The following is a 25,731-nucleotide window of genomic DNA, read 5'->3' as shown; positions in this document are numbered from 1 at the left end:
AAGGTCCCTCACAGCACAACCGGAGAAAGCCCGCACACGCCACACCTAGAGAAGGTCCCTCACAGCACAACTGGAGAAAGCCCACACACGCCACGCCTAGAGTAGGTCCCTCACACCACAACCAGAGAAAGCCCACACACGCCACACCTAGAGAAGGTCCCTCACAGCACAACCAGAGAAAGCCCACACACACCACACCTAGAGAAGGTCCCTCACAGCACAACCGGAGAAAGCCTGCATACACAAGACCCAGCAGAGCAGCACAGCCAGGAAAAAAAAACCAGTTACCATGTTTTTATTATTTACAGTAGCCAAGAAGTGGAACAACCTAAGTGTCCATCCATGAATCAATGGATAAAGAAATGTGGTAGTACATAGAATGAAGTATTATTCAGCCTTGAAAAAAGGAAATCCTGCCTTATGTGACAACATAGATGTACCAAAGGGCATTCATTATACTGAGTGAAGTAAACCAGTCACAGAGGGACAAATAGTGCATGACCCCACTTACATACAGTATCTAGAATAATCACATAGAAGCAAACGGTGGTTCCGAGACAGGTGGTATGGGAAATGGGGAGTTGTTGTTCAATGGGTATGAGGTTTGTTATGTGAGACGAATGCATTCTAGAGATCTGTTGTACAACAAAGTTAACAATATTATATTGTGCGCATAAAATTTGTGTTAAGAGGATAGGCCTCATGCTGTGTTCTTACTACAAAAACAAAACCAAAAAAAGGGGTATGGGAAACTTTTGGCAGTGATATTTTTTAACATTTATTTTTAATTGGAGGATAATCGCTTTACGATGTTGTGTTGGTTTCTGCCATACAACAACATGAATCAGTGGTGACAGATACTTATTACCTTGATTATAGTGATGGTTTCAGAACTGTGTGCCTGTCTAAACTCATCAAATTGAATACATTAAAGATGTGCAGTTTTGGTATATATCTCAATAAAGCTGTTTTCTTTTAAAACTTTTTAATCCAAACCAAAAATATATATAAAAATTTGATTTTTTAAAAAAAGAACAATGGTGAGTGGACAGCCTGAAGACGGACAACCTGGGTCATGGGGCCAGAGAGGTAATTAGCCAGAAGACTCATAAGAGCTCCCAAGGATAAAGGCAGCAGGCAGGCGAGCACTCAGGCCAAGACAGCTGCTTTAGGGACAGCCATCATCCTGCTCTGAAACAACACTAGGCTCTCCCTCTTCTGGTTGGGTGGCCTTTGGCAAATTATTCAATACTGAGTTGAGAAGAGTTAGCTGAGTCCCTATCTTGAGCCCAGAGAATAATCCTAGAAAATACTGACTGGCATCAAGAACTGTGCTTCTGGGACTTCCCTGGTAGAGCAGTGGTAGAGCGTCTTCTTTGCAATGCAGAGGATGTGGGTTCGATCCCTGGTCAGGGAACTAAGATCCCATGTGCCATGGAGCAACTGAGCCCCAACACCACAAGTACTGAGCCTGGGTACTCCGGAGCCCACATGCTGCAACTAGAGTCCGAATACTGCAAGAAAGACGCCTCGCGATGCAACTAAGCCAAATAGATAAATATAAAAAAAACCAAACTGTGTTTCTGGACCACCAGTCAAGGAGCAGTGGGGCAGATTCAGTCCTTAGCATGGACTTTTTGCCTATGTTTTCACCTCTCCTCTTCTCTCTCACTCCTAGAATAACTTGTTTAGTTTCCACATCTGACAATTATAGCTGATTTCAAGCAAGAAATAATTTACATTTTACATGATGATCCAGGGCTCACATGGGTATATGTAAATTATGTTTCTTTCATAAAGCAAACTGAAATTTACTGAATGTGGTATACTATTTTTCTATCCTATTTCAGTTTTCAAAATGCAGGTAATGACCCCCTACATTGATACCATGACTCTTCTGGTGGATTGCAATTCACTTTGAAAACCACGACCATAGAGGAAAAAGTGACTCATGAACTGATTATAATCCAAAGAAAAGACATCCTGAGGTCTTTTTTATTTTTAAACAGGTCTAATTGACACATAACATTAGTTTCAGGAGTATAACATATTCAATACTTCCATAGATTGCAAAATGAACACCACAAAAAGTCTAGTCACCAGACAGTAATATTTTTTTCTTGTGATGAGAACCTGTAAGATCTACTCTCTGAACAATTTTCAAATGCAGAATGCAATACAGTATTATTATCTACACCATACTGTATATTTTACCCCCAGGACTTATTTTATACCTCAAAGTTTATACTTCTGACCTTCTTTACCATTTTGCCCACCTTCAGCCCATGCCACTGACAACCACCAATCTGTTCTTTGTATCTTTGTTTTGAAATTTGACAGGTGAGATCATATAGTATTTGTCTTTGTCTGATTTAATTTAGCATAATGCCCTCAAGATCCATCCATATTATCACAAATGGCAAGATTTCATTCTTTCTTATGGCTGAATAATATATGTATACACACACACCACTTCATCCATTCATCCATTCTTCATCCATCCATGGATATCAATGGCTCCATATCTCGACTATTGTAAATAATGCTGCAATGAATATGGGGCTACAGCAATCTTTTTAAGTCAGTGTTTTTGTTTTCTTAGGATAAATACCCAGAAGTGAAATTGCTAGATCACATGATAGTTTTATTTTTAATTAAAAAAAAAATTGGGGGGGGCACCTCCATACTGTCTTCCATAGTGAGTCTGCATTCCCACCAATGGTGCACAGGGGTTTCCTTTTCTCCGTGCCCTCTCCAACAATGATAAAGGCCATCCTAACAGGTGTGAGGTGAGGTCTCACTGTGGTTTTGATTTCCCTGATGACTAGTGGTGTTGAGCATTGTTTTCATGCACCCGTTGGCCTTTACTATTTGTCTTGTTTTCTAAACCTTGAAAAGAAAGCGTGCTTACACAAGGACCCCAGTACCAGGATTCCATCACTCACGTTAATCTCACTCTTTCTGGAGTCATACTGCTCGTTTAAAAATCAATAAATACCCATTTTGATGTACATCAATGTCATGCAACTTAAAACTAGACAACATCTCCTTTAATCCAGTTGGTCCCAAATCTAATGAACTCCACTGAACTAAACTTGCAACATCAAAATCTTTAGTCAAGGCAAAACTTCTTGTTACAGAAAATTTTAATCTTTTGCATTATTATAAAACAAGGTAACAATTTGCAAAACTCAAACAAGATGACTCAGCACAGTTTAGTTCAATATGATTTTATTTAAAAATCTGCAAAGCCAAAGGAGGGATCCGATGTTTTGTTAGAACAATTTTCACAGTATATATTTCAGCCTTTTTAGCTTTGTGTTGAATAATAACAGGAAAGGAAGTTTCTGTTCAAGATCCTCACTCCAGCACAGCACACTCAGCCAGGTGCCCAGGATCAAGTGGCTAGGCGGGTCACCCTGGCCTGAGCTCACAGTGAATCCACCCCCTCGAGTGGAGCCCCAGTTCTTCCCCAGGCACACAGACTTATTTTCACTGCTCTCCACAGGCCCTGAGAATCCTTCATCTTAAAGTTGAGAAAAGTGCGAAAGGATTCTTTAACTCATTGCCTGTAACAAACCCAGCTACTGGTTAACTCCTGACAATCACAAGTATAATAAAATACTTGAAATGTATAAGATGTTCCACGTTGAATGGAACAACTTAAATTTTAAAAAATTAAGTCAAGTAACATGCTTTCATGTTTTAAAATGTTACTTAATAAAACTTACTGAGACAAGATATACAGCACTTTCTTGTATTTGGTATTACAAACTCCTACTGACGATAGCTACTTGATGGTTGAAAAAAATAAAAAAGAGAAGAAACCGTACGTATTGTTTTATAAACGATACCTGAAGGAATGTCATGTTGTAAATTTTGTTACTAAGATTAAGCCTGGAAAAAAAAAAGGTCTACAAAAGCAACACCCATGTTCTTTTAAATGATGAGGTAGATTTTTTCCTATGCAGCAAATGGAAGATAACCGAAAATGCATACAACTCACAAATCTCCTTTAAAAAAAAAAAAACAACAGTAGTTCAGGTTATAGTCACTTTCACAAATAAGACATTTATAAACCACGAGGTGGAGAGGTCATACTCGGGGAAGCTCCACACTTTATGTGTTACTCGGAGATTCGATAATCAGTCTTGGATCAATTAACTCTCTCCAAAAAACACTTATCTGAGGAAAAACAGAAAATATTCAGTTTAGAGACGTCATTCTGAGGTCATAGGAATTTTAGTCAGTCAAAAATTTCAATTTCCATTTGTGAAGAATGCTTGAGGACTGGAGGTAATTCGAGTCCTGGTAAATTCAGTTCAATTAGGGTAGACAGCCTTGTTTACCTAGAACACAGCTAAATTTTATATTAAACATATTGCATCTATCTTTGATTTAGAGCATGGGCTGGGGCTGGGTGGTATCAGCTGGTTACCAAGGGGTCAGAAGGATTTGCCCAACCAGTCTCTATGGACAGGCAGTCTGCAGACCTCTTGGGAGGCAGATACGGCCCAGAGGGTTATCACTAGACTGCTGTTGCCCTTTTGTGCAGCTCTGTAGTTCTTTTCCTGTGCTGCCTAAAAACAGAGGCGTTATTTCGCATTTTACCAAGAGGAAGCAAAGCTAACAAAGGCCATCTGGATGAATAATGAGAGCCATCTAGTGTCCAAAAAGGTAATTACAGGCCCTACTTCAGGCCTCAGTTTAATATAAGGCCTCCAAGAGGAAAGCCTCCAACATTTAATTTTCCAGTGTAGTTTCCAAGAATACATTTCAACAAAAAAGTGGGGCTGCATATATTGCAAATAAAGAAGTACAGGATATGGGGCCAAATCTGCAGAGCCTACCACAGACGCTAAAAATGTGCTTTTGGAGTAAATCCCTGAGTGTCATCTATCCTAAAGACAAAGCAAAACATACAGTCTAGTCAGGGTTTCCACAAGTTTACATTTCAGATAAAACGTGACTTTGCAATACTAAAACTTCAGAATAATATCATAACATTTCAAGTATAAACACCTTAAGAAGCAGTTTCTTAAATATAAACTCTATTCACTTCAATGCTACCATACTCTAATGAGGCAGCCATTCCAGCATCTCTGGAAGTCTGGCTGCCAACAAAGCTCTAAACCATATACTTCCTAAAATGGCAATCTAAGGACTTAAACAAAATCAGAAGACAGATTCATCATTGTGTGTCATTCTTTTAAATTATCTGCACTGCTCTAAGTCAGAATCATGGTAACTCTTGGGAGGCAGTTGTGACTGTAAGGAGACACGGTGGAGACTTCTGGAGACCCCCCCAAGGCCGGGATCCTCTGATTTTACACAGGCAGTGCAGGAAGCTGCAGTGTCACCTTCCAGACCACCAGCAGCCAGTCAAGCGAATGGACGACCAAGCAACCCCAAGAAGAGAAGCACGCCTACCCTCTTCTCCTGCGTCACAGCGTACTCCACTACCTCAGCTCCATTTTCGTTGTGATAAACCAAATCAAATTTCCCAGGTTCTTTCATGGCTGAAACCAGACGGCAGGAAGGAGAGACAATAAGTCATTTCCCAGTAGTGAAAAAGTTCCTCTACAGGGAATTCATATCGTTAGAAAAACCACCACAAACAAATTGTCCATTGATGTGGAGGCTGGGTACACACATGAAAGCATGGAGTGCTCAGTGACAGGAGATGTTTTGAAAATCCTGTGTCAACAGACAGGAGCTTCTCAGGTATTCATCAGTGACAATCTTTCCTTCACAGAAAAGAAATGAGCTTGATACACTATCACTAGTAAACCCAGAAAAAAATGTGTAACCACAAGATAATCCCCCCAAAAACGGGTTTGTTTCAACAAGAGAAGGTAATCTCAATTCTGCAAAATTCTTATATCTTGCCATGTCCTCAGAGATTATACATGCTTACTTGGTAACACAGCAGTCCTCATTTTACATGGTAGGGTGGGGCTATTAAAATGACCACGCAGGCTGAAATCTTGCAAAACAATCTTCATCAACGGGGAAACTTATGACTGTCTCATGATCTTTAAAATTTTTTGTCAAAACATTCAAACCTTTACTGTACAGGGACATGAAAACACAGTAAAACTGCTATTTTTGTAGGACGCTGACCTAATTTAAAGCAGAAATAATGAGAATTGGAGAATGTTCTGTGTCTACACATATCCAGGGTAGTTTGAACAGTGCTCGCCCCCTTGTCATCTAACCACGGTGCAGAGTGAGGATCTTTTCCATGCCTTGCACAACTGTCATACTCCTTTCTGTTTGAATCCACTTTCGGCAAGTTATCCTTTGAGTTTTGAATGTTATGAAATAGATCTGCGAGTTTCTTTTTCACAGTTTTGTCCAGTTTTTTGCTGATGTAATTTCTAGGACATCCTTATTCCTTTCATCATGACCACTTTCCTCACTGATGTCAAGAAGTTCACAGAAAGCTCAATGTTAGCATTTCCACAGTGAGCTATTTCTTCTATGATTTCACTTAAATTCAATTTGGATGTTACTTTTAGCATTATCACTTTTTGTTTCTTTGTCACACTTTCATTTTTGTTGGACAATTCCCTATTTCAATTATCCACTTTTGTAAAGTGACACGTGGGTTTATCACTGAGTCAAGGACACATTTTGCTATGACGTGGGAACGGGGTAATGGATGCACAGTGACCAACCACCAAAACACTTTGAAAGAAGCAAAGTGACTAGTAACTGATCATAACGGGCACCCGTTACTGCGTAGTGATCTGTGGGCTGGAGAGCTGGTAGCACTTCACACAATTACTCACAGCTAACAGGGGCTTCCCTGCTGGTTCAGTGGCTAAGACTCCGCACTCGCAATGCAGGGAACCCAGGTTTGATGCCTGGTCAGGGAACAAGATCCCACACACTACAATTGAAGATCCTGCAACTTAGATCTACAACTAAGACCTAGTGCAGTCAAAGAAATAAATAAATATTTTTAAAAAGAAAAGTTAATACACTAATGTCACTGGAGACTGGCTTTATTTAACAAAACCACGGTAACTGGAATTCATGCATATTAGATCTATCCAAAGTGAGGACTATCTGCATTTCTGCTAGAAAACAGATCAAGTGTTTCTTGATGCTCCCAAAAAGAAAAGTTCTAATTGGATATCATCACTGTCAATCATCTGATAAGAAGTGATGAGGCTGTGTCCACAGAATTTGACCACGGACAAACCTCTGTCCAACATTCCTAAGAAGGATTTCTTCAAATGAAATCTAATCAGAAGAAAGGTGGAAAACCAGGTTTTTTGTTTGTTTGTGTTTTTTCTGGGTGCTGTCACAGCTTGCAGGATCTTAGTTCCCCAACCAGGGATTGAACGTGAGCCCCAGCAGAGAAAGCGTCAAGTCCTAGCTGCTGGACCAGCAGGGAACCCCTGAAAACTCTTTCTGAGTGCTTCCTATGTACTAGAGTCTTGGATCTTTCACTATCTTATTTAAACATGAACAGGAAATAGCTGATTCCTATAATATGCTAAAGAAAAAGGGATCGCCTCTCATCTCTGGCCAGGGACCCCTGCAAACACAAGCCAAGTTAAGCCATACACAGTAAAAGCCCTGTTATTCCACGGTTTCAGAACCAAAAATCGGTGGGGTGATTCAGGGATAAAGCAGGGAACCATTTAAAATAATGCATGAGAGTGTGGCTACACTTATATTTCAGACATTTTATTTTGATTTAACAGAGAAGTATGTTCATTTGCCAACCTTTTCAAACAGAGCTAGTAGGTCTTATGAGTCCACTGACTGGAGCTGTCTTTCTTTTATAAACTTTATCCTTAATGAATATATGCAATTTCCAGTTTTTGAGTTTTGAGGGGTTTTGTTTTCTGGCCATGCCACGCAGCATGGAGGATCTTAGTTCTCCGACCAGGGATCGAACCCACACCCTCTGCATGGGGAGCATGGAGTCTTAACCACTGGACCACCAGGAAAAGTCCCAAGGTGTTTTGTTTTTGTTTTTTAAGTGGATGCAAGAATATAAAACTAGCAACACAATTTAAGTGCAGAATCTTCTCAGATTTTTATCAAATTCCTCCCAAACTCTTATAGCTAACCCATCACATGTAATTCAAAAGCAAAATTTTCAGCAACAATCCTGAGTCAGCATTCAGTTTAGGTTTATAGACATAATTGTTATTGCCATCAATTTTCATTAATTGATGTAATTTTATGAAATTACATAGTTACAATAATAAGAACAACGTGCCTAACGGTTTGGAGAACAAACCCAACAACTCTCAGCAGACACGCAGCCCCCCTCGTGTAAGTGCAGCGCCACCCACCCCCGTGCCCTCTGCGCTGACTGAGGCAGCAGAGAGTACCGTAACCATGGCGGCCCAGGAAGACAGCAGCTCCTGTGTATAGAAGCTATTCAGAAACCAGGGCAGACATGAAAAGCCTACGTTTTCAAATTTTTTTCTAGAAGACTCACCAGGTAAGGATGAAAGAATTTCTATGTCTACTTGCTGGGTCTCTGGGTTATGGCTTAATATTCTTCCTTCCTTTCAAAAATAAAAGTCCAAGTCAAAAATCAACATGTGAAAAAAGATGAATGTACTAAAACCACTAAATTGCACACTTAAAAATAGTTAAGATGGTGAGTTTTATGTGAATTTTATTTCAACAAAAAAATTCTGAAATAAGTCAACATGTATTTGAAATAAAACTCCCATAGCAGGCCACATTTCTCTGGTTTAAATTATCCCCGGAGCAGGCACTACACAGCTAGGAACAGCCCTAGAGCCCACAGCCTCTAGTTATCCAAACTAGCTTGCCCTGAGCCGTCTCCCTGACCCAGATGGAAGCTCCTCACTCCTGCCCCTGCCTCCCAGCCACAGCCAGGCGCTGGCACCCAGAGTCCTGCCTGGCATGGCATTCTCCTTTCTCTTGGGAAATGTAAATAATAAATTCCTCTCTTCAGTAGCACTGACTCTGCTGTGTTATCACTCAGTCACCTCCATAAATTAAGATCCCATGGATACAAATTAGACAGGGTCAGAGGGGTTGGGGAGACTACATTCTTTGAAGATAGCTTTGACTTTTAAAGACAAGCTTAATGAATAAAGCTAATGATCTAGCTGGATAACAGCATTTGACATCAAAGCAAAAACGTAACACTGATTTTCACTCTTGAAATGGTTTTGAAAGCAACTTCAAAAAAGTCCTAAAAATACTGGAAACAAAGTAGCAAACAGCTTTCCAAAATAATAACTATAATGACCAATGTCTATTTAATATGCATTTTAAAAATCTATATCATCTAGAATCAATGATTGATACAGGTTGTGGGACATATAAATTCTATGTTTATTTCCACTTCCTCACATACTGCAGAATTAAATTAATCATCTGTGGTAGGGTGAAAAAACATCCTGGTCTGCCCAAGACAGGTCCATTTATGTTTCCTTTCAGTATAAATTATCAATACAATAGTAATCCTTTTCATTTGCAAGTGTTATGATGTAGATGATAAGTTATGTGGTCACCTATATTAAGGGACTAAGATGAAAAGATGAAAATACACCAATTACCCAGAACTAAAAGGAGTACATCAAGGCTGTATATTGTCATCCTGCTTATTTAACTTATATGCAGAGTACATCACGAGAAACGCTGGGCTGGAAGAAACACAAGCTGGAATCAAGATTGCCGGGAGAAATATCAATAACCTCAGATATGCAGATGACACCACCCTTATGGCAGAAAGTGAAGAAGAACTAAAGAGCCTCTTGATGAAAGTGAAAGAGGAGAGTGAAAAAGTTGGCTTAAAGCTCAACGTTCAGAAAACTAAGATCATGGCATCTGGTCCCATCACTTCATGGGAAATAGATGGGGAAACGGTGGAAACAGTGTCAGACTTTATTTTTGGGGGCTCCAAAATCACTGCTGATGTTGATTGCAGCCATGAAATTAAAAGATGCTTACCCCTTGGAAGGAAGGTTATGACCAACCTAGATAGCATATTTAAAAGCAGAGACATTACTTTGCCAACAAAGGTCCGTCTAGTCAAGGCTATGGTTTTTCCAGTAGTCATGTATGGATGTGAGAGTTGGACGGTGAAGAAAGCTGAGCGCCAAAGAATTGATGCTTTTGAACTGTGGTGTTGGAGAAGACTCTTGAGAGTCCCTTGGACTGCAAGGAGATCCAGTCAGTCCATCCCAAAGGAGATCAGTCCTGGGTGTTCATTGGAAGGACTGATATTGAAGCTGAAACTCCAATACTTTGGCCACCTCATGAGAAGAGTTGACTCATTGGAAAAGACCCTGATGCTGGGAAGGATTGGGGGCAGGAGGAGAAGGGGACGACAGAGGATGAGATGGCTGGATGGCATCACCGACTCGATGGACGTGAGTTTGGGTAAACTCCGGGAGTTGGTAATGGACAGGGAGGCCTGGCGTGCTGCGATTCATGGGGTCACAGAGAGTTGGACGTGACTGAGCGACTGAACTGAACCAACCAAATCCCTTCATGAACTGATTCTTCTTCTAGCCTGCTTTTGAACAAAGATTCTTACCAAGCTTTTAAAAGACTTCCAAGGTATCAATTCAGATTGATTCACTGTTGTACCTTATCTATATTACTATGTTAACATATCAAATATTTCCTTTAAAAATGGACTTACATTCTGAATCTCACATTAAAATAAGAAAGTATGCTTTTTAACAAGATTTTAACAAAATTTTGAGTGGGTAAGAAAGGGAAGAAAACATGTAATTCTATAATCCCACTGAGTCACACTTTTGCTGAACTGTGATGAAGTTCATATGCCAGTATGAAGTCCCACACAAATATTAAATGAGGAAATTCCAAGGATAATATTTGTGAATTACCTGTGGTTAACTGGTAAGACAAAAGAAACCATATTAGGTCATAGTAATCAATAGGAATGCTGGGCTGGATGAAACACAAGCTGGAATCAAGATTGCTGGGAGAAATATCAATAACCTCATATACACAGATGACACCACTCTTATGGCAGAAAGTGAAGAACTAAAGAGCCTCTTGATGAAAGTAAAAGAGGAGAGTGAAAAAGTTGGCTTAAACTCAACATTCAGAAAACAAAGATCATGGCATCAGGTCTCATCACTTCATGGCAAATAGATGGGGAAACAATGGCAAATAGAGGGGGAAACAATGGCAAATAGATGGGGGAACAATGGAAACAGTGACAGAGTTTGTTTTCTTGGGCTCCTAAATCATTGCAGATGGTGACTGCAGCCATGAAATTAAAAGATGCTTGCTCCTTGGAAGAAAAGTTATGACCAACCTAGACAGCATATTAAAAAGCAGACATTACTTTGCCAACAAAGGTCCGTCTAGTCAAAGCTGTGGTTTTCCTACTAGTCACGTGGATGTGAGAGTTAGACTATAAAGAAAGCTGAGCGCCCAAGAATTGATGCTTTTGAACTGTGCTGTTCAACAAGACTCTTGAGAATCCCTTGGACTGCAAGGAGATCAAACCAGTCCATCCTAAAGGAGATCAGTCATGGGTGTTCACTGGAAGGACTGACACTGAAGCTGAAACTCCCAATACTTTGGTTACCTGATGCAAAGAATTGACTCACTGGAAAAGACCCTGATGCTGGGAAAGACTGAGGGCAGAAGAAGGGGACAAGAGAGGATGAGACGGTTGGATGGCATCACTGACTCAAGGGACATGAGTTTGAGCAAGCTCCAGGAGTTGATGGATGGACAGGGAAGCCTGGCGTGCTGCAGTCCATGGGATTGCAGAGTTGGACACGACTGAGCGACTGAACCAATAGGAATTCATAAATATATGAAATAGATTCCCATGCCAAAAATTATCAAATTTTCTGGCTGAGTCTGCGTGTGTGCTCACCCGGCAGGCTCCACTGTCCATGGGATTCTCCAGGGAAGAATACTGGAGTAGGTTTCCATTTCCTACTCCAGGGGATCTTCCCAACCCAGGGAATGAACCCATATTACCTGCATCTCCTGCACTGGCAGATAGATTCTTTGCCACTGAGCCACCTGGGAAGCACTTTCTGGCTAAGAGCTATTTTATTTTCTTTCAAAGATGAGGATCATGGGGGAGGGATACTCAAATAACTTTGTATATCTAAGCTGATTAGAAAAAACTGAGTAAAAAAAAAAAAATCTGTCATTCTCATTCTATATTCCTCCTAGGTATTAAGAAAAGTAACACTGGGAGACTTCAAAGTGATATTATTAGAAAGTTTACATTTTGATAATATTTTTATTTTCTACTTTACGGCACTGTTTACTCCATAAAAATCTATGTTATCTGTAATTAGCAATATTAAACACGACTTTAGCTTCTTTAATGTACTGACATTTGATTATTTGTAAATAAAGACCCTTACCTTATAGTCAGAGACATCAGGAGAATAATCGGATGTTAGTTCCAAAAGCTAAAAGAGAAGAAAAAAACTCACAAATACAGATGCCCTGTGTTTCCTTTTCCTTACTCCTGAGAAATCAAAACATGCCGTGTGTGGGTGCTTACTCCAGCCCTCAGGAAGCCCTGCCAAGAGCCTAGAGCAAAACAGGGGTTCAAGTCTAAAAGGTTCTTCGGGAGGTTTTGGGAGGTCTGGAAGTGACATGTAGAGTCTTTTTTTATTGAGCACTTGCTATGTTCCAGACACCAGGCTGAGCCATTTTTATTCACTCAGAAAATAATTACTGGGCACCTACTACATGCTTGGCAAGAGAACATGAAAGATATGATTCAGGAAGAGTTTTTATAAATATGTTAGTTTAATAATTCATTAAATTTTATTAACATAAATTATATTAACTTATAAATACAAATGTAACCTAATGTGCTAATGAATAAGTTTATTTGGAAGAGGAATAACCTCTTTTGTTGCTGTTGTTGTTTTTTAAATATATACCTTAAATGCAATCTTTTCTCCAACTTGAGGGGCAGCTGCTAACAGTGGTAAGAGACTGTAGTCCTTCTTGTGTGTCTCTATGGGATTCTGAAAAACAGTATATTAGTCATGAGATTTTGTTACTGGTGAGAAAATGTGAACCCACGACATCAACTCCAGACACACACATGAGGAAAGGAGAAGACATAAGCTCACAGTAATACTTACCTGGATAATGGTAGATGAGTTTGTCACCATTTCATTCAACTGTTGTTGCTTCTGATAGTCAGCGTTTCTATTTAAAACACAGGGAACAACATGCCCTCGGCCTCGACCTCTCCCCCGCATACCCCGCCCCCTCGCTCCCTTCCAGGAAAGAAGGTCCTCTCCTCTACCCCAGCCTCTTCCCAAACTGGCGGGGAGAGTCACATTAGGAGGAGGACAGAGGACCTGTCTGCCACTGTTTGGGTCCGACTGCTTCCCTCCAGCGGCGTTTGGAACCTGTGATGATGGCCCTGGACAATTTCTTCCTACAAAGAGGCCTACAGTCTTTAAGAACTCTGCAGTACACTCTGGGGTGCTCTTTGGCATCACACATTGATCATCTGACTCTGAACTAGAGTCTGAACTAGAAGATGATGTTTTGGAGGTCTTGCCCTTGACAGGAGCAGAGGTAAAACCCGTTTTTGGAGCCACTTTGTTTGCAGCTGTGGTTTTCATAGAGGACTCGTCCTTTGACACGTCAGTCAAGATTTTCTCTGAGGAATGTCTGACCTCCAAGATGACGCTGCTGAGACCATCACTGGTTGACTCATGGTAAGACTCAGACTCCGAGGAGGAATCAGCGCTGTCTTTTGTACGGATGACCATGCCACCTTTCCTGTTGGCTTTCACAAGGCTGTTTCTAGCAGGCAGACCTTTAGGGCTGCACTTCTTGATGGTCCACTCTTTCACAGACTGTGCTTTAGAAGACTTGGGAGTCTTGGCATGTTTTTTATATTCACGTTTCTTTTTCTTTGGCGATTTTTTTTCAGTCTCTCCATCATCAATCTCCACTACATCACACGTGGCTTTGTTTTTCCTCTTGTTTTTTTTACTCACACTCTGGTCTGTGGCGGCTTTCGGTTCTAAATCCAAGGTCTTCTCACTGTTATTGTTCTCATGCCTCTTCCAATGCTTCTTCGAATTTTTGTAATCTAGTTCGGTTTCTTCATCTTCCTCCAACTTAAATGCCCGCTTCTTTGCTTTTCTAGGTAATAAACGAGTACTATCCCCATTACTAACTGTTACAGGACTCTCAGCAACTCCTCTCTCTTCTAACTTAACTCTGTTAAAAGAACAAGAGAGAAAGCTTTAGTAATTCATAAGCATGTCTCCAGAACATAGTTATACGCTAACATGACTACATCAGACAATGAAACAAAGGTCAGATCACTTCAGGATAAAAGACTCTTTTTAACAAAATGATCTATGGCATCACTTATGGTCAACTTTCAAATAACTAGTTTTATTTATTGATCATCTACTGCATCCTAAAATTAAGATTTTCTTTCATCTAAACACCATCATGAAGTCGGTTTCTTTTCATTTTAAAACTGATCACAAAATTACACTTCATACAAGTAATTGCCCAGGATCCACAGCCAGTAAGTCACAGAAATGTAACTCAAGCTTGTTTGTCTTAATTCCAAAGTTCACAACCTTTCCACTATGTTATGTGCCTACCCTAAATGGTGATAATGCTGATTACACATTTTGTTTTTAGCTGTAAGCTATTTTTTAAATCAGATATCATTTTTATTTTGTTTGAATTTAGGAAAACACTAAACATGTTTTAAACTGTACTGAAAGCCATTATAAAATTCTATAACATTTGGTGATTATTAATTTCATGTGTCAACCTGGCTTCCCTGATAGCTCAGTTGGTAAAGAATCCGCCTGCAATGCAGGAGACCCCGGTTTGATTCCTGGCTCAGAAAGATCCCCTAGAGAAGAGATAGGCTACCTACTCTAGTATTCCTGGGGTTCCCTCTTGGCTCAGATGGTAAAGAATCCTCCTGCAATGTGGGAGAACTGGGTTCAATCCCTGGGTTGGAAAGATTCCCTGGAGAAGGGAACGGCTAACCACTCCAGTATTCTGGCCTAGAGAATTACATGAACTATATAGTCCATGGGGTTGCAAAGAGTCGGACATGACTGAGTGACTTTCACTTTCACTTTCAACCTGACTAGGCCCTGGGGGTACCCAGATATTTGGTTAAACATTGTTCTGGGTGTGTCTGTGGGGGTGTTTCAGAATGAGATTAACATCTGAATTTGTACACTAAATAGACTGACTGCCTTTGTGAGTGTGCGTGTGTGCTAAGTACTTCAGTCATGTCCAGCTCTTCGTGACCCTATGGACTGTAGCCCACCAGGCTGCTATGTCCATGGGATTCTCCAAGCAAGAATACTGGAATGGGTTGCTGTGCCCTCCTCCAGGGGATCTTCCCAACCCAGGGATTGAACTCCCATCTCTTAGTCTCCTGCATTGGGAGGCGGATTCTTCACCACTAGTGCCACTGGGAAGCCCCACCTTTGTGAGCAGATGGTCCCAATATGAATGGGACTCAGAATAAAAGGCTAAGGGAATTCCCACCCCCTGCCTATCTTTGAGCTGGGACATCAGAACTTCTCCTCCTTTAGACTAGGAATTAGACTGAAATATACAATCAGCTCTCCTGGTTCTCAGGCCTTTGCACTTGAGCTGGAAGTTTATCATCAGCTTTCCCAGGTCTCCAGATTGCCAACAGCAGATCTTGGGACTTCTCAGTCTCCATAATCTCATGAGCCAAGTCCTTATGAAAGCCTCATTTCTACATCTATAGCTGTAGCCATGTCTATGTCATCTCGTATTGTTTTTGTTTCTCTGGAGAACTCTAATACACAGCTCATCCAAAATTATTTTACTGTAGTGAAGGAATTCTGTTCCTCCATGAACTGGCAACAGTTAATTCTAATATGCACAGCCAGAGTGACAGAAACCTGAGTGAGGGTCCCCAATGTCAAGCACACAGTGGGTGTTTAAAAATGCCTGCTAAAAACAAACATTATCCTTTCAATATATTTACATCCAGCTGTACCTCTCATCAAGTACTTTTAGTGACCAGGGAACAATGCTGCTGCTGCTGCTAAGTCGCTTCAGTCGTGTCCGACTCTGTGCGACCCCATAGACGGCAGCCCACCAGGCTCTGCCATCCCTGGGATTCTCCAGGCAAGAACACTGGAGTGGGTTGCCATTGCCTTCTCCAGTGCATGAATGGGAAAAGTGAAAGCGAAGTTGCTCAATCCTGTCTGACTCTTAGCGACCCCATGGACTGTAGCCTACCAGGCTCCTCCGTCCATGGGATTTTCCAGGCAAGAGTACTGGAGTGGGGTGCCATTGCCTTCTCCGAGGGAACAATGCAGACAATCATATTTGAAAATAAAGTATAACCAGTGAGTAATAAAATAGATTATAAACATTCTTTAAATTTTTGAAGGTACATTAATCCTATGGATTTATCTCAATGTGGTAGTTGAAAAAAATCCTCAGTTATTTTTCAGAATACACAAATATACAGACACATACACATAAAGATAAAAGCTACTGATACCAGAAGGAGGATACAGAGAGAAATAAAACTCTGAAATAGCAGGGACTTACATAATAAACTCATTACCCGCTGTTCTCAGCTGTGGACATCGGCACCTAGTAGCAACGAAGTAATCCTTAAACTGGCAAAAGCTAGTCTGCCATACTGTGAATCTAAGAACTACTGAGGAACTTGCAGGATATGGAACTTTCCATAACATTTTGATCAATTTGTTTTCACTTGTAGCAATGCAATGATTCAGGTTTCAATTCTGAGATGACGATTAGTACCAAACTTTTCATCACACTTTGAAAATAGATGCAGGAAATCCATGCACCTATGGACACCTTATCTTTGACAAAGGAGGCAAAAAAATATCATGGAGAAAAGACAATCTCTTAAACAAGTGATGCTGGGAAAAGTGGTCAACTACATGTAGAAGAATGAAACGAGAACACTTTCTAACACCATACGCAAAAATAAACTCAAAATGGATTAAGGACCTAAACGTAAGACCAGAAACTATAAAACTCTTATAGGAAAACATAGGCAGAACACTCTATGATAAAATCACAGCAAGATCCTATATGACCCACATCCTGGAGTAATGGAAAGAAAAACAAAAATAAACACATGGGACCCAACTGAACTTAAAAAGCTTTTGCACAATGAAGGAAACTATAAGCAAGGTGAAAAGACAGACCTCAGAGTGGTAGAAAAACAGCAAACGAAACAACTGACAAAGAATTAATCTCCAAAATATACACGTAGCTCATGCAGCTCAATACCAGAAAAACGAACAACCCAATCAAAAAGTGGGCAAAAGACCTAAACAGACATTTCTCCAAAGAAGACACACAAATGGCTAACAAACACATGAAAAGATGCTCAACATCACTCATTATTAGAGAAATGCAAATCAAAACTACAATGAAGTATCATTTCAGACCAGTCAGAATGACCATGATCAAAAAGTCTATAAACAATAAATGCTGGAGAGGGTGTGGAGAAAAGGGAACCCTCTTACACCATTGGTGGGAATGCAAACTAGTACAGCCACTATGGAGAACAGTGTGGAGATTCCTTAAAAGAAAAACTGGGAATACAACTGCCATACGACCCAGCAATCCCACTGCTGGGCACACACCCCAAGGAAACCAGAATTGAAAGAGACACATGTACCCCAATGTTCATCGCAGCACTGTTTACAATAGCTAGGACGTGGAAGCAACCTAGATGTCCATCAACAGATGAATGGATAAGGAAGTTTTCATACATATCACAATGGAATATTACTCAGCTATAAAAAGGAACACATTTGAGTCAGTTCAAATGAGGTGGATGAACTTGGAGCCTATTATACAGAGTGAAGTAAGTCAGAAAGAGAAAGACAAATAGTGTATATTAATGCATATATATGGAATTTAGGAAGATGGTACCAATGATCCTACATGCAGGGCAGCAAAGGAGACACAGATGTAAAGAACAGACTTGTGGACTCAGTGGGAGAAGGAGACGGGATATTTGAGGGAATAGCACTGAAACATGTACATTACCATATGTAAAACAGATGCCCAGTGCAAGTTCGATGCATGAAGCAGGGCATGCAAAGCCGGTGCTCTGGGACAACCCAGAGGGATAAGGTGGGGAGGGAAGTAGGAGAGGGGTTCAAGGTCAGGGGGGAACACATGGATGCGACACATGTACATCTGTGGCCGATTCAAACTGATGTATGAAAAAAAACGTCATAATACTGTAATTATCCTCCAATTAAAACAAATAAATAAAAAAAATAGATGTAAGACTGTCTGTTCAGTCACTGTGGTTCATTAATTCATTGGACACCACACGTGCTGCATCCACTGCAGGCAGGACCCCTGGCTTTCAGAGCAGCCTTCAAGAGCAGCTTGAGCATCACCTCGCCCATTCTCAAGACCAAGGATCTGTGGGTACTTGACCTGTGATTGCTGCAGCCTTGCTATCTGCTGCTACTGAAGATAATTTCAGTTTGGAACATACTAAGATCGAGAAACTCAATGCCAGCCAGGAAATGAGAAATGGCTCACTTGCCCAGTTATCCTTCTTTTCAGGGTGGACACTTTCCCTGGCAGTGCTCTTCATTTTCATTTCTTCACTTGGATCACAGACAACAAATGTAACTGTCTGCTTACAAACAAAAGTGAATGAAACTGTCCTTTTACAAACAAAAGTGAACTACCTGTATAATTAGCAGTGAAAGCAAATTACCTATATAGTTACCTGTCTGATTCCAAGAAATTTTTAAGACAAGACTCCCTGTTCACTCAAACTCTTTGTAGGGCAAACTGCTGCTGCTGCTGCTGCTAAGTCGCTTCAGTCGTGTCCGACTCTGTGCGACCCCATAGACGGCAGCCCACCAGGCTCCCCCGTCCCTGGGATTCTCCAGGCAAGAATACTGGAGTGGGTTGCCATTTCCTTCTCCAGTGCATGAAAGGGAAAAGTGAGAGTAAAGTCGCTCAGTAGTGTCCGACTCTTAGCGACCCCATGGACTGTAGCCTACCAGGCTCCTCCGTCCATGGGATTTTCCAGGCAAGAGTACTGGAGTGGGGTGCCATTGCCTTCTCCGCTGGGCAAAACATATTAAAATGTAAGGTTTTCCCTTTAAATCTGCAAGTTCACTTTGAGGATTCTATCATACATAAATAAAGACATGACCATTTGTACTGCCTGACACCTCCCCACTCCCACTAGCCATTGCCTGCCAAGGCCAAAGTGACTGAATTCAAATCTTCTTCTGCCTTTGGTTAAAAGTTTAAAATATCATTATTTCAACTTTTCTCATCTGTGAAAATGAGGGTAATAATTATAGTACTCAAATGAGCTACCATATATGTTTAGAGCAGTGCTGGGCTAAGAGCAAGGGCTATCTAAATGTTAGCTCCAATTTTTATTAATACAATGAATGTTATTAGTCGTCTGAGGGCAGGAGTTGGTGGGTTTTTAATGAACTTGTCCCATCAAATGGAGGTGAAATTCAAAAAAGAGGGTGTAGGCAGGAATCTGCAATCTCTTGGGGTCCCACCGTCCCCTGCATCACCATCTACAGAGAAGCAAGTTATCTGAGCAAGAGCACAGAGTTAATGAGTCGCAGAGCCAAAATTTGAATCCAGAGCTCTGAATCCAGACCCTGAGCTCTTAATAACTCTGCTCTCTATTACTCTCTTACCCTTCACACAATATTGAACAAAGGTACCCTATATATTCTTGGCATAAATACAGACCTATACAACTTTTCTGGAGGCCAACCTGACAGTACTTATCAAATTTTAAAATTTGACCAAGTAGTACCCCTTCTAGGAATGATCTTACTGAGTCACTGCTCAAGTACACCAAGTTACAGAATATTCACCATAGCAGTCTGTACAGGGAAAACCCAAGGGCATTAGACAAGCATGCTGCCCAATATGACAGAGAAAAACGCTTGGCATTCTATATTCCTCAAACCATCAGCATGCCACAAAATGAGATTTAGCATCAAGAGACCCAGAGCTGCACAAGGAGCAGCAGCCTTAATGGCAAGGACCTTCTTTGGCATCCAAGATTTCAGGAAACCAAACTGCTCTCAGTCTGGCTCAAACACTGTCTTCTTCACTCTCACTGCCAGCCTCACAGTCATGTCAGAGGGGCTTGGCTGGCCATCCAAGGAGCGACTGATCACAGGAACATAAAATGAGAACTTGTCTCTAATGTTCTGTATTAATAATAAGCACCAAATGTCACAGGGTCAAAGAGTGACAGAGGAGAGGTGGCACTTTGTTTTCTCACAGAATGACTCTTCAACAGAGAGATCTCACCTCACCTGGTCGCTCTCCAAACCAGGCGCCACAGCCAGGCCCCTGTGAAGCTCTCTTCAGGGAGTGTTATAGGCAAACTATGTCCCCTTAAAATTCTTCTGTGAAGCCCTAACTCAGAGTACTCTAATGTGATTGTATTTAGAGACAGAGCCTTTGAAGAGGTAATAAAATTAAGATAAGACTGTTAGAGTGGGCCCTAGTCCACCGTGACTGGTGTCCTTATGAGAGAGAAAATTTGGACGCACAAAGAGACATCAGGTCATGTGCCTTTTTGTGACAACAGAGAAAAGGTCATGTGAAGACACAGTAAGAGAGATACCCACGAGCCAAGGACAGAGACCTCAGTAAAAACCACAACTTCCCAACATCTCAATCTTAGATTTTCAGGCTCAAGAATAGTGAGAGAGAACTTTCAGTTGCTTAAGCCTGTGGTATTTCATTCGAGCGACCCTCGCAGATTAACGGGGCTCCAGGCAAATGGGAGGACATCCTCTTCCCAGGGGAGATGGAGACCACCTCCAGGAGGTCACTATCAGCAGCCTGGCGGTAGAGGAAGTCAGATTCTGGGGGTTCAAAAGAAGGGGCTGTGGGGAAATGACCGTGGCAGACAAGTGTGGAGATGCTCTTGAGCCTCCAGGGTCATTTCTCAGGAGTCCCACAACCAGGCTCCATGTTCCCTCATGAGAATTCTCTAAGCACTCCTGGCAATCCCAACAAAGCCCTTCTGCTGGTCAAACTCATCTATTCACCAAGTTAGTATTGCTTCTGTCTCCACAACTATACAGGGCCATCCAACATTTCCCCACCTACCCTTCAGGTTACTGCTGAATTCCCTGATCATTTGTGTTCACAATGATCTCTCCTTTCTCAACCATCTTCTGCACTTAGCAGCAAAACATGGTATAATTACCCAGTCCACATGACATAAGAAGATAATATACAGAAACATAAAACTATTTTGGTCTACCCCAAAAATATTAGGTATCTTTGAGAAAAGAGATTGTTTTCTTCTGTAGCTCTGAAGAAAAGTGAGTCTGTCAGAGGAAGACAAGCAAATGACTGGGGACATGAAACCACAAAAACATACTTTTCCAAATTCAACTTTTTCCTAAGGTCTGCCCCATTTACCACTGAAGCCAGTTGGAGAGATATTTCTTGATATATGCAACTATGCATTTTGGTGTTTAAGAAGAATTCTGCCTGCCACTGGTGCTGTATTTATTTCCTATAACAGCTTTCAGAGTTTGCTTTTGATATTGCTAACTTCATTTCATTATAAAGAGTCTAATTTTCAGATGATTCATTAAATGAAGGATAACTGTAATTAGCTATCAGGAAGCTATTAATTCATGAAGCAGGAGAGAGAACAGAAAGTAAACATAACAGAAGAGGATGCAATATTTATAATAAACAGTCTCTGAATTGCAGACAGAATGGAATGAATAAAAAAGACAAACAACTTTTTTGAAATTTGGACTATTTCAAACTGTCATTGGAAATAGCTAAACATTATTAGTAAATCATATCTGACAAAAAGATATATACATGCACTCAAAGATACAGCAACTGTCCCAAATTAAATTCCCTGATGCTATGAAAAAATCGTATGAATCTGACATATTCTGGGAAAAAGAATATTCAAGATTCAACAAAGGGCAAGCAGAAGGAAGTAGCCTGGTTCACAACTCGTTTTTTTTTTTTTTTACTGTAAATGAAGCTTTTAAAAAGAAGCCTTGATTTTGTACATACAAAATTAATACACAGAAATCATTGCATTCCTATATACTAACAATGAAAAATCAGAAAGAGAAATTACAGAATCAATTCCATTCACCACTGCAACAAAAATAATAAGATACCTAGGAATAAACCTACCTAAGGAGACAAAAGAACTGTATACAGAAAACGGAAAGACAATGATGAAAGAAATCAAAGATGACATAAACAGATGGAGAGACATTCCATGTCCCTAGATTGGAAGAATCAATACTGTTAAAATGACTATACTACCAAATGCAATCTACAGATTTAATGTTCAGTTCAGTTCAGTTGCTCAGTCGTGCCTGACTCTTTGAACCCCATGAACCACAGCATGCCAGGCCTCCCTGTCCATCACCAACTCCCGGAGTTCACCCAAACTCATGTCCATTGAGTCGGTGATGCCATCCAACCATCTCATCCTCTGTCGTCCTCTTCTCCTCCTGCCCTCAATCTTTCCCAGCATCAAGGTCTTTTCAAATGAGTCAGCTCTTTGCATCAGGTGGCCAAAGGATTGGAGTTTCAGCTTCAACATCAGTCCTTCCAATGAACACCCAGGACTGATCTCCTTTAGGATGGACTGGTTGGATGTCCTTGCAGTCCGAGGGACTCTCAAGAGTCTTCTCCAACACCACAGTTCAAAAGCATCAATTCTTCGGCACTCAGCTTTCTTTATAGTCCAACTCTCACATCCATACATGACTACTGGAAAAACCATAGCCTTGACTAGACAGACCTTTGTTGACAAAGTAATGTCTCTGCTTTTTAATATCCCTATTAAATTACCAATGGCATTTTTCACAGAACTAGAACAAAAAAAACCTCACAATTCATATGGAAACACAAACGATCCCAAATAACCAATCTTGAGAAAGAAGAATGGAGCTGGAGGAATCAACCTTCCTGACTTCAGACTATACTACAAATCTACAGTCATCAAGACAGTTTGGAACTGGCACAAAAACAGAAATATAGACCAATGGAACAAGATAGAAAGCCCAGAGACAAACCCACACACATACGGGTATCTTATTTTTGACAAAGGAGGCAAGAATATACAATGGGGCAAAGATAGTCTTTTCAATAAGTGCTGCTGGGAAAACTGGACAGCTACATGTAAAAGAATGAAATTAGAACACTTTCTAAAACACCGTACACAAAGATAAACTCAAAATGGATTAAAGACCTAAGCATAAGACCAGAAACTATCAAACTCTTAGAGGAAAACATAGGCAGAACACTCGATGACATATATCACAGCAAGATCCTATATGACCAACCTCCTGGAATAATGGACAGAAAAACAAAAATAAACAAATGGGACCTAATTAAACTTAAAAGCTTTTGCACAGCAAAGGAAACTATAAACAAGGTGAAAACTCAACGCTCAGAATGGGAGAAAATAATAGTAATTGAAACAACAGACAAAGGATTAATTTCTAAAACATACAAACAGCTCGTACAACTCAATACCAGAAAAACAAACTACTCAATCAAAAGTGGGCAAAAGGCCTAAACAGATATTTCTCCAAAGGAGACACACAGATGGCTAACAAACACATGAAAAGATGCTCAACATCGCTCATTATTAGAGAACTGCAAATCGAAACTACAATGAGGTATCACCTCACACTGGTCAGAATGGCCATCATCAAAAAATCTACAAACAATAAATGCTGGAGAGGGTGTGGAGAAAAGAGAAACCTCTTGAACTGTTGGTGGGAATGTTAAACTGATACAGCCACTATGGAAGATGGTATGGAGAGTCCTTTAAAAATTAGAAATAAAACCACCATATGACCCAGCAATCCCACCACTAGGCATATGCCCTGAGGAAACCAAAACTGAAAAAGACACATGTATCCCGATATTCACTGAAGCGCTATTTACAACAGTTAGGACAGGGAAGCAACCTAGATGTTCATATACATACACACAATGGAATATTACTCAGCCATAGAAAGGAACTCAGTTCTAAAGAGGTCGATGAACCAGAACCTATTATATACAGTGAAGTAAGTCAGGAAGAGAAAAACAAATATATATTAACGCAAATATATGGAATCTAGAAAGATGGTACTGATGAACCTATTTGCAGGGCAGCAATGGAGATGGCAGACATAGAGAACAGACTTATGGACACATGCGGTGGGGGAAGAAGGAGAGGGTGGGAGGTACGGAGAGAGTAACATGGAAACATACACACTACCATATGTAAAACAGCCAGCCAGTGCGAATTTGCTGTATCACAGGGAACTCAAACTGGGGCTCTGTAACAATCTAGAGGGGTGAGACGGGAGAGTGAGGTGGCAGGGAGGTTCAAGAGGGAGGGGACACAGGTATACCTATTGTTGATTCATGTTGATGTTTGGCAGAAACCAACATGATATTGTAAAGCAATTATCCTTCAATTAAATAAATCTAACATTAAAAAAAAGAAGTCCTAAATAAATCATTCCAAGATATGAATCTGAACTGAAACGATTGTCTTACCATTTTACTGAGACATATGAGCCACACGTGAGCAATTTACACAACTGCTCCTTGACACTCTTGTAGTATCTTTTTTTTTTTTTAATTTCCAAAAGCATGTTTAAAACTTCGGTTTCCCAATTCAAACCCAAAAGGTCCCAAACATCTATTTAAGCGAACCCAAATGAAACAGAGAACTAGGCCCGCCAGGTCTCACAGGAGCTCCAAAACCTCACGTGGTGAAGAAGACACGCCTGTCGGTGTTTGCTCGGGCCCGCGAGCCGCCAGGGCAAGGCCGAGTCTGAGGCAGGCCCGCGCCGCGAGCACCTAACAACGGTGCCTGGCTGAGCAAGCGTTCGGCAAACCGAGCCTGGAAGAGACACGGGCCCTGCCAAGACAGCAGGCTGGGGCTTTTCCACGTTCCCCCAAGCCTGACTAGACCGGTCAGAGACCCCCGGGTTCACGGAAGAGCCGTTCGACAGGCCCCCGCCCAACCGGCCCCACAGCCCCGCGGCCTCCGGAGTCGGCGGCGCCCCGGCGTGCGCAGGCGCGCGCCCGGCCCCGCCGCGCCGCCCCGCCCGCGCACCTGAGGCAGTCGTTGTCTCGTACCAGGCGCGCGCTCTCGGCGGGGGGCAAGAGCGCCCCCTCCAAGTAGAGGCCCAGGAGGGCCCCGGAACTGAAGCCGAAGCGCTGGCGGATCAGACTGATGAGATCCGTGACCACTCGGCATCCGTTCAGGTCGATGAGAAGCCAGAAGGACGTGCAGTGCGGGGCGCCAGGCGGCGGGTAATCGAATTGAAGCCGTAGCCTAACCGTCTCGGAGGCTGCCATCTTGCTCGATGCGCAACGGAAGCCGAGTGACTCGACCGGGCGACCGAGAAGCGTGCTCGGGGCCCGCCCCCGGGAGCCTGTGAACGTGTGCCCCCTATTGGTGGGAGTGGCTGCGACAGAACTTTGTGAAGGGCACCGCCGAGCAGAGTGGATTCCATTCAGTTCACGGCAGGACGATGGCAGAATATAAGAGATAGGCATTTATTCCTTTTCTCCTGAGCACTAGGTAGGGTCCAAATTTAGTCAACTGTCTAGACAAACAAGCACTGCTCAGCAGTGCTCTTTTTCTAAGATATTTGCTCATATACGTAAAATAATACAATCTGTTCTGGA

At 41.4% G+C, this 25,731-nt stretch overlaps 1 protein-coding gene across 2 annotated transcripts; it reads right to left on the bottom strand.

Annotated features, from left to right (window-relative positions):
* Positions 1 to 3,214: 3,214 nt before the first annotated feature.
* COIL (coilin) lies at positions 3,215 to 25,410 on the bottom strand. Of its 2 annotated transcripts, XM_081582640.1 has the most exons (7): positions 25,154 to 25,410; positions 13,119 to 14,217; positions 12,912 to 12,998; positions 12,381 to 12,428; positions 8,468 to 8,537; positions 5,431 to 5,519; positions 3,215 to 4,185 (listed from the first exon to the last, which is right to left on the bottom strand). In XM_081582640.1, the coding sequence occupies exons 1-7, from the start codon at positions 25,396 to 25,398 to the stop codon at positions 4,120 to 4,122; spliced, it is 1,704 nt and encodes a 567-aa protein (XP_081438766.1). In that variant the 5' UTR covers positions 25,399 to 25,410; the 3' UTR covers positions 3,215 to 4,119. The 2 variants fall into 2 exon arrangements, with proteins under 2 accessions (XP_081438766.1, XP_081438767.1); XM_081582641.1 differs by lacking the exon at positions 5,431 to 5,519.
* Between the last annotated feature and the right edge of the window lie 321 nt (positions 25,411 to 25,731).

Source organism: Giraffa tippelskirchi, chromosome 3, assembly GCF_054371585.1.
Source record: "Giraffa tippelskirchi isolate mGirTip1 chromosome 3, T2T-mGirTip1v1.2.pri, whole genome shotgun sequence".
NCBI classification, from domain to species: domain Eukaryota; kingdom Metazoa; phylum Chordata; class Mammalia; order Artiodactyla; family Giraffidae; genus Giraffa; species Giraffa tippelskirchi.
This window is presented reverse-complemented; position numbering and strand designations above follow the sequence as displayed.